Source organism: Moschus berezovskii, chromosome 10 (assembly GCF_049115385.1).
Source record: "Moschus berezovskii isolate FMDL1 chromosome 10, NW_MosBer_1.0, whole genome shotgun sequence".
Lineage (NCBI taxonomy): Eukaryota > Metazoa > Chordata > Mammalia > Artiodactyla > Moschidae > Moschus > Moschus berezovskii.
Genome location: NC_142469.1, coordinates 19,128,444 through 19,136,540, shown reverse-complemented (window position 1 = coordinate 19,136,540; position 8,097 = coordinate 19,128,444). Strand labels below are relative to the sequence as shown.

Below are 8,097 nucleotides of genomic sequence, written 5' to 3'. Positions count from 1 at the left end.
TCTGTTGTTAATTACTGTCCAGTTGGCTAAATGGTGAAAAGAGCATATACAACTTTAACAGTTACAAATTTTAGACAATCCATTAAATCGCTATGCCCCAGCTGTTGGCCCCTGGTAATTATGCTCAAGTATTTGATTACAGTGGATAATTCAGAGTGGAGAATAAACCAGGTCCTTTCAGTCCCAATCTAGGCAAGAGATGAATTGGTTATTCGTAGTTTAAAATACACAAATTAATAAATAATTAGGTATTGATGAGGAAAAGAACTGGAACAAGTAACTTGGATCTAACCCTAAAGACTAGAAGGAATTTCAGTTACTTATTTTATCTGCACATTTCACCTAGCTGAACCCATATATCATCAGCTTTCTTTTTGAAATGACAGTGGAATAATTATGTTTGTGAAAAGGTGGACAGATATTTATTGTAGTATGGGGTAGCTGTTTTTATATTTAGAGGCGCTTGGGGGTGGGCACTTGTCATGTGGGGTTATTTAAGCACGATAATTGCTGTGCTTAGCAAGTCCAATCACGGAACGTGCCCTGCCAGCCTGAGGCAGCAAGCCCCGAGTCTAGATTTGCCCTCTCGTTTCTGGCCCAATTAAAATTCCCCCCCTCTTTTCGGCGTTCTCCAACAAGCCAACAGCTTCCACAATTTCGCGACCCTGTGGGAGTTTCAAGAATAGGGAGTTCTGCAGCATCCAAAGGTAGAGGAAGATAAAAACTGGTATCCCGACGCAGCTCTGCACAGAACATACTCAGCTCAAGGAACAGTAAGGGTCTCACGACAGTGGAGAAAAAAAAAATGACTGTCCGTTTAAGAGGAGTCAACCTCTTTTGTTTCGTATTTTATCCAGCCAGAACAGGTTGCCCAGAGTTCTACGGCTTCTTGTTCAAAATACACAAACTAATTTTCTTTCATAGCCTGGCCTCACATTAATTTTATCTAAGCTACTTAAAAAGAGGACGTTAACTCCGCACTGCTTGCCTCTCCGGTCTCGGCTCCTGGGCCATCGCGCCGCTCGGGAAGAGGCCGAGGCACAGAGACGGCCAGCCGCCTAGAGCGGCCACAGCGGCCGCCGCCCTCTCTTTCCTTCTGCTCTCTATGGTTAGGGGCGCCGGCCCCGCCTCCGCCCGGAACTATTTGGGTTCCAGGCGCTTGCGCAAAGCCGGAAGGTAGTTCCGGTTCCGGCGTGTGGCGTTCTCGTCGCGGGTGGTCAGTTGTAGCGGTTGGTGGGCAGCAACTGAGCCAAGATGCTACGGAATCTTCTGGTGAGGAGCTTCTCGGCTAGCCATGGTGATGGAGGGCGGAAGGGTTGGGAGCGGAGGTTGGAGAGTCACGACGGGAAACTCCTGGGGAGGAAGGGAGAGGGCGGCTTCGCAAGTCACCTTGGTTGGTGTCCTCTTCGCCTGACCTTCCTTCCCTTCCGTGCGTCCCTCTTCCCCAGGCTGTGCTGGGTAGCTGTAGGGAGGGGAGGAGAGCAGAAGGCTGTGCGTTACCCACGCCTGGGGCTCTTAGTCGCCACCCCTGGTCTTGCGGGTCCAGGTGGGAAGTTTCTGATACCCGGAAGCCTCGGAAAGATATATCCTCTGATAGGGAAAGGTTTGAGTTTCAGTGGTTGTAGGCTTTATGGGTGTCAGAAGGCAGTTTGAAAACAAACAATCTATTCAATTTTGGGTGGGACTTCAGGAGCGTTCATGGCCGAAGGGTCGTGTTGCTATCACCAGGCGGTTTTCTGCAGTGTCCTTTACTCCTCCACCAAGACTTGATCTCAATATATTATTTATTTTAGAAAATGGAGTGCGTATTTGTTGTTTTAATTCAACTGGATATATAACGCAAGTCTGTCGTAAAAAATTTATACCCTATTGATATTTGAGGAAAAATGTAATGAAGGAAGCATTTTAATTAAATAGGAATCATGCCAGTTTATTTGATACCAACTAACTGTGGTGTTGGAGAAGACTCTTGAGAGTCCCTTGGACTGCAAGGAGATCCAACCAGTCCATTCTAAAGGGGATCAATCCTGGGTATTCATTGGAAGGACTCATGCTAAAGCTGAAACTGCAATACTTTGGCCACCTCATGCGACGAGTTGACTCACTGGAAAAGACTCTGATGCTGGGAAGGATTGGGGGCGGGAGGAGAAGGGGACGACAGAGAATGAGATGGCTGGATGGCATCACCGACTCGATGGACATGAGTTTGGGTGAACTCCGGGAGTTGGTGATGGACAGGGAGGCCTGGCGTACTGTGATTCATGGGGTCGCAGAGTCGGACATGACTGAGCGACTGAACTGAACTGAAATAGGTTATTAAATAAAGAAGTTTGATTCTAGTGTTATTTTGTAACCATTGTTTATTTTTATAATATCTATGTATCAGTATGTTTTCCTCATATATTGTTACTGGTTCAGTTCAGGTAAAGGTCATGATTTTTTTCCCTCAAAATCTGCATGAATTACTTCTTGAATGTATTTGGTAATTCAGAATGCAATGGACAGGAAACAAAGAGGAAAACCTCAGTGCTTGTCTATAGCTTTGTTATTGAAGAATCAGGTATGTTTTAACTGTCAGTTTCACTTTTCTGTAGTACTAAAGATTAGAAATGGTTAAGGGTTTCTTTAAGCCCTGAGTCTAACATACTGATTTGTAAATTTCAGGCTCTCCGTCAGATTGCTAAGAGGACCATAAGTACTGCTTCACGCAGGCAGTTTGAAAATAAGGTTCCAGAGAAACAAAAGCTGTTTCAGGTATTGAAGTATTTTATAGGTTTTACTTGTAAAATTAGATTACTGTGTAAATCTGCTTGTTAGTGATCCTGCTGTGTTAGCAAAAGAATAATAAGAAACTGACTATTGATAGCTAACTAGACATTTGCTGTAACCAGGAGGCCTTTGAGACAGCAGAAGAAATGAGGGGGGAAAGGTAAAGGTCAAGACACGTTGTTTTGGAGGGGTCACCTTGGGTTGGTACTCTTTGGGGTAGTTGCACAGTAGTGGACAAATAGAAGGAGCTCAGAAACAGAACAGATATTTGCATAGAAACTTGATACATGTTAAAGATGTATTTCATATTAGTGGGGAAAGGATACAGTAAATTGATACTGGAAAAATCGGCTGGCTCTTATGAAGAAAGTAAAGTTACATCCCTTCTATATTTTATATTAAAAGATTAATTTTAGTTGCAAATACTTCTCCTTCAAAAAAAACCTAAAAGATAATACAGGAGAATTTTCTCCAGTTTTACTGAGGTATGTTTGACAAGTAAAAATTGTATATGGTTACGTTGTATCTGATTTTTACTTAAGGTGTACACTGTTGCATTTAATATATCTGTGAATGATTACCACAGTCAGGTTTAATCTTAGGAGGCATGCTAAGAAAGTCTTTACAAAGCCTAGAAGCTGTAAAGGAGAAAAATCGCACGGTTTGGTGACATGAAAATTTCAAATGTTCTGTGATTACAGGAGCTAAGTGACAAATTGAGAGAAAAGTTTTAAAATTAACAAAAAGTCAATATCCTTATTATACAGAGAGCTATAAATCAGTAAGAAATGCAAATTAAAATGACAAGTTGCTACTTTTCCCCCCCAATTGATTGTCACAATTTTAGAAGGTAATGGTTGCTATGTATGGGAGATATGTATATTCCAATACAGTACATTGATACATGCCAGGTTGTAGTATTGGTACAGACATTTTACATCGTTAGAAGCAAATTACATATTCTATGATCCAGGACTCCCATTTTAAAAATCTTTCCTACATAGGGAATTTGTTGACAGTCCAGAGTTAAAACTGCACTTCCAATGCAGAAGGCATGGGTTGGATCCCTGTTTGGGAAACTTAAGATCCCACATGCCGTGAGGTGTGACCAAAAAGTAAAAAATCACACACACCAAAAGGGTCTTTCCTACAGAATAGTAGCATAAATATATAAAAATAGGAAATAGGCTATTAGTCATTATGGGATTTTACTATTAAAAAAATCCCAACCTAAACACACACTAATAAAGGATTGGCTAATTATGACATTTTTTACACAGTGAAATGCTGTGTAGCCATTGAAAGGAACAAAGCTTTAAATGGACTAACAGTGTTTTTAAGATAAGAATTGAGTGAAAAATAGTGTGATAGATCATTATATATCACAGTCTCATTTCATGTATTAAAGAAGTATGTGCATAATTTAGAAGCTTTGACAATATAAGCTTTAAAAAATTAAGGATATGTATTTTGCTGTTAAAGTGGTTTTCTCATGAGGAAAGACTTAAGGGGACATAGCAGTTTACCTTTTATAAGTAGTTAGGTTATTGATTTTTTGTTTTATTGTGATCTCTGGTTTTTCATAAAGAAAATTTTAAATGGTTTAAAAAAGTTCTATCTTGTATGCTACAAAAAACAAAATATATTTAATAGATGTATAAAATATCTACTATATGCCAGGTACTGGATGGGGGGACTAAAGATGTAATTTAGGGTTATAGACCAAAACACTCCCCATTTTTTAAGGGAAGGAAGATCCCTATAACCAAATCTAAAGTTTGATGATTACTGCATTTTTAAAATTGTTGAACTCAATATATTTTCACAGCTTTACTGTTTATATTTTCCTTGAAAAGATCATCTTTTTTAGATCTGAAATTAACTTTTTATTTTAAAAGTAGTTGTAGTAGAGAAAGAATCAGGAAAATTACAGTCCTTTTTAATTTTGATATTTAAAATATTTCAGTTCCAGGTGTCTAAGAAGCCACTTACTTTCATATGAATGGATTAATCTTTTTCATTTAGTTGGAAGCAAATGACACATGCATTAATTACTATTTTTTATCCTAGGAGGATAATGGGATTCCAGTGCATCTGAAGGGTGGGATAGCTGACGCCCTCCTGTATAGAGCCACCATGATTCTTACGGTTGGTGGTAAGTTGGTGGAATACTTGCTGTATAGCAGAGTCATAGTGGGGATAGTTAACAACGTCATTGCTCTCACTCTGCCAGTGTTTTAACACAGGCAGTCTGTCCCCAGAACCTGAGGTTTTAATTGCTTGACATACAATGACTCAAGAAGATGATTGATACACATTGTTTAAGAACAGTTTAGTGTCTTTAAAAAAAATAAACCAATGAAGTTTGATGATTATCTTGTGATAGAGGTGGCTTTTGGAACGTGCCTCTGGTGGCTGTGCAGGCCTTTGGAGGAGTCAAAGATAGCTGCTGCACCCTGTCTCCTGTAACAGGTGTTCTTATGTATTTTGACTGTGATGCATAATAGAAACACACTTTACATGTAAACCATGTACATGCGTATTTATGATGGAAATAAGCCTTGTGCAGCACAGTCCTTTCTTTCACTACGTGTAAAGCGCTTTGATATTTTTTCTGTGAATTCGGTGGGTCCCAATTCACAGTATTAGCAATGGGGTGTCACAAATTGGTATTCTAGGAGCAGAGTTAGGAATTTGAATGATTCCTCCCTAGGGGAGAAGGGAACATAATATTAGTGATTCAGTTCAGTTCAGTCGCTCAGTCGTGTCCGACTCTTCACGACCCCATGAATCACAGCACGCCAGGCCTCCCTGTCCATCACCAACTCCCGGAGTTCACTCAAACTCATGTCCATAGAGTCGGTGATACCATCCAGCCATCTCATTCTCTGTCGTCGCCTTCTCCTCCCGCCCCCAACCTTTCCCAGCATCAGAGTCTTTTCCAGTGAGTCAACTCGTCGCATGAAGTGGCCAAAGTATTGCAGTTTCAGCTTTAGCATCAGTCCTTCCAATGAATACCCAGGATTGATCCCCTTTAGAATGGACTGGTTGGATCTCCTTGCAGTATAAGGGACTCTCAAGAGTCTTCTCCAGCACCACAGTTCAAAAGCATCAATTCTTTGGCGATCAGCTTTCTTCATAGTCCAACTCTCACATCCATACATGACCATGGGAAAAACCATAGCCTTGACTAGACGGACCTAGTGATTACTGTGTGCTTATTCTGTTAATAGGAAAGCCACATACCTGGATTTCTATAACCCTTGTATTAAGTCTGTAATGTATCCTCCTTTTAAAGATGAAGTTATGTTAATTTTGTTGTTTAGTTGCTAAGTCATGTCTGACTTCTTGCAACCCCATGGACTGCAGCACACCAGGCTCCCCTCATGGTGGAGGCAAGAATACTGAAGTAGTTTGCCATTGCCTCCTCTAGTGGACTACGTTTTGTTAGAACTCTTCATTATGACCCATCCATCTTGGGTGGGCCTGCATGGCTTGGCTCACAGATTCATTGAATTATGCAAGCCCCTTCGCTGAGACCAGGCTGTGGTCCATGAATGGGTTATGTTAATTATCCAAGATAATATCACTTCTTTGTGAAATAGCTGATATTTGAACCCTAATCACAAAGTCCCGTTGCTTGTGCCAAGGTGCTTTCTTTGACTTGAGTTGAATGTAGTGAAGGGGCGTTTATGGACAATAACCAGACAGCGACATTTGGGCTTTATTAAGGTAAAGTCCTAAATTAGAAATTCTTACTTACAGATTTGATTATTTAAAAATTATATGTCACTCTTCCTTGGTTTTATATTGATGATACATTTCAGGGAGGCTTTGTATATTTGACCTTTGGCTTTTGAATCATTCTTAGCATTTCTCAGGCAGTCTTAGGTTATATATTCTTAATCTTATTTTAAAATTTTACATGCCATTAAGTTAGCAAATACATTATTTTCCTATGTCTAACACTTCCTATACAAGTTAACTAATATTGAAATGATATTAAATGTGTTTGTGTATATATATATTTAAAATTTTGCTAGCATCTATCAAAATACTTTTGTATGTTCTCATAAAAGCGGTCTTAATACCATGATTGCCTTTACCTTACAGCCTTTTAGCTGGAATATTGAGTTTATACATTTAAACCTCAAGATTTCTTAAGTTCTTATTTTGTTTCTTCTCATTTTTCAGGAACGGCATATGCCATGTATGAACTGGCTGTGGCTTCATTTCCCAAGAAGCAGGATTGACTTCAGTTTATCCTCCCAGCAATCAGTTGGTTCAATTCCATTCAGCTCTCTGTGGACCAGTAATCTGATCTGAGTTCTTTGGGGATCAATATTTATTGACTTGTACTAGCTGCCACCAATAAAGCAGTCGTTACCATGCTTTGTTTTATTTTATCACTTTAAGATACATTGTACCAGTAATATCAGCCTTATAAACCTTGGTAACGAGCTTATTTCTTTCATCATTAGGTTATATAAAGTACCGTTGTGGTATTATTTTAGTGACTTTATTTTTAGCAACTTCAGATTACAATACAGAATGGTCTTCAGCTCTAAAAGAGCTTGACACATGGAGAGTCTTTGAGTCTTCCCCTCTTCCTCTTCCGTGTTGTACTGTATCCTGGGATGTGCTAGTACCTGAGGTTAGTGGAAGCAGGTTATTTTGGCTTATGGGGTTCAAATTTTTTTTTTTTCCTCTTTTAGCTGTGTGTGTTTACGGTTAAGAATATTGCATGTATTCTGCAGTGTAAAATAGGCTTTAGTAGAGTAGCTGTAAAATAATCCAGCATTTGTTCTTTTCACACTCAGAGTGGGCTTCTGTTGTGTTAGTTTAATCCATAATGTGAAGTGTGCCTTTCCTTAAAATACTTGGTTCATCTGTCACAGTTAATCTTCTGGGGGAATAGAAGGAGTCAGACTTCGTCATCTCTGCAAGGTGTGCACTTGTAGCACTCATGAAAATGAATCTAGGTGTGTCAGACCTCAGGGTAATCTATGAGTAATAGTTTTCTAAACTTCAGTTTCTGGATAAAGTTGAGAAAGTCAATATATTTAGAAAAATGGAGTCAAATCTGAAATAGCCAAACTAAGTCTTTGCCTTTTTAAAACATTGAAGCTCATTGTACAAATCCATCTCAACAGTTACCTGATAAAAGGTGTCTCAGCCTTGAATCTAGGAAGTCAGATCTTGGGAGCCGCATACCTAACCTGCTACTGAATGCAGTAGTCTGCCCAGCCTCGTGGAGAATCTCATTACTGACAGCAGACAACACTGCTTTTGAAAGGAGTGGAATGAGCATCATTAGACATTTCTCAA

The 8,097-nt window shown here is 39.6% G+C and overlaps 1 protein-coding gene across 1 annotated transcript; it reads left to right on the top strand.

Moving 5' to 3' along the window:
• The first annotated feature begins 1,120 nt into the window (after window positions 1–1,120).
• COX7A2 (cytochrome c oxidase subunit 7A2) lies at window positions 1,121–7,160 on the top strand. The gene is made up of 4 exons (XM_055433297.2): window positions 1,121–1,272; window positions 2,665–2,754; window positions 4,840–4,924; window positions 6,964–7,160. Exons 1-4 carry the CDS (start codon window positions 1,255–1,257, stop codon window positions 7,020–7,022), a joined length of 252 nt encoding a protein of 83 aa, XP_055289272.1. The 5' UTR covers window positions 1,121–1,254; the 3' UTR covers window positions 7,023–7,160.
• The last annotated feature ends 937 nt before the right edge of the window (window positions 7,161–8,097 follow it).

Bases quoted from the DNA above. Each gene is read 5' to 3' on its own strand.
- COX7A2 (XM_055433297.2), top strand. The intron at 2,755-4,839 runs GTATTGAAGTAT...TTTTTATCCTAG, and splicing joins AGAAACAAAAGCTGTTTCAG to GAGGATAATGGGATTCCAGT. The intron at 4,925-6,963 runs GTAAGTTGGTGG...CTCATTTTTCAG, and splicing joins CATGATTCTTACGGTTGGTG to GAACGGCATATGCCATGTAT.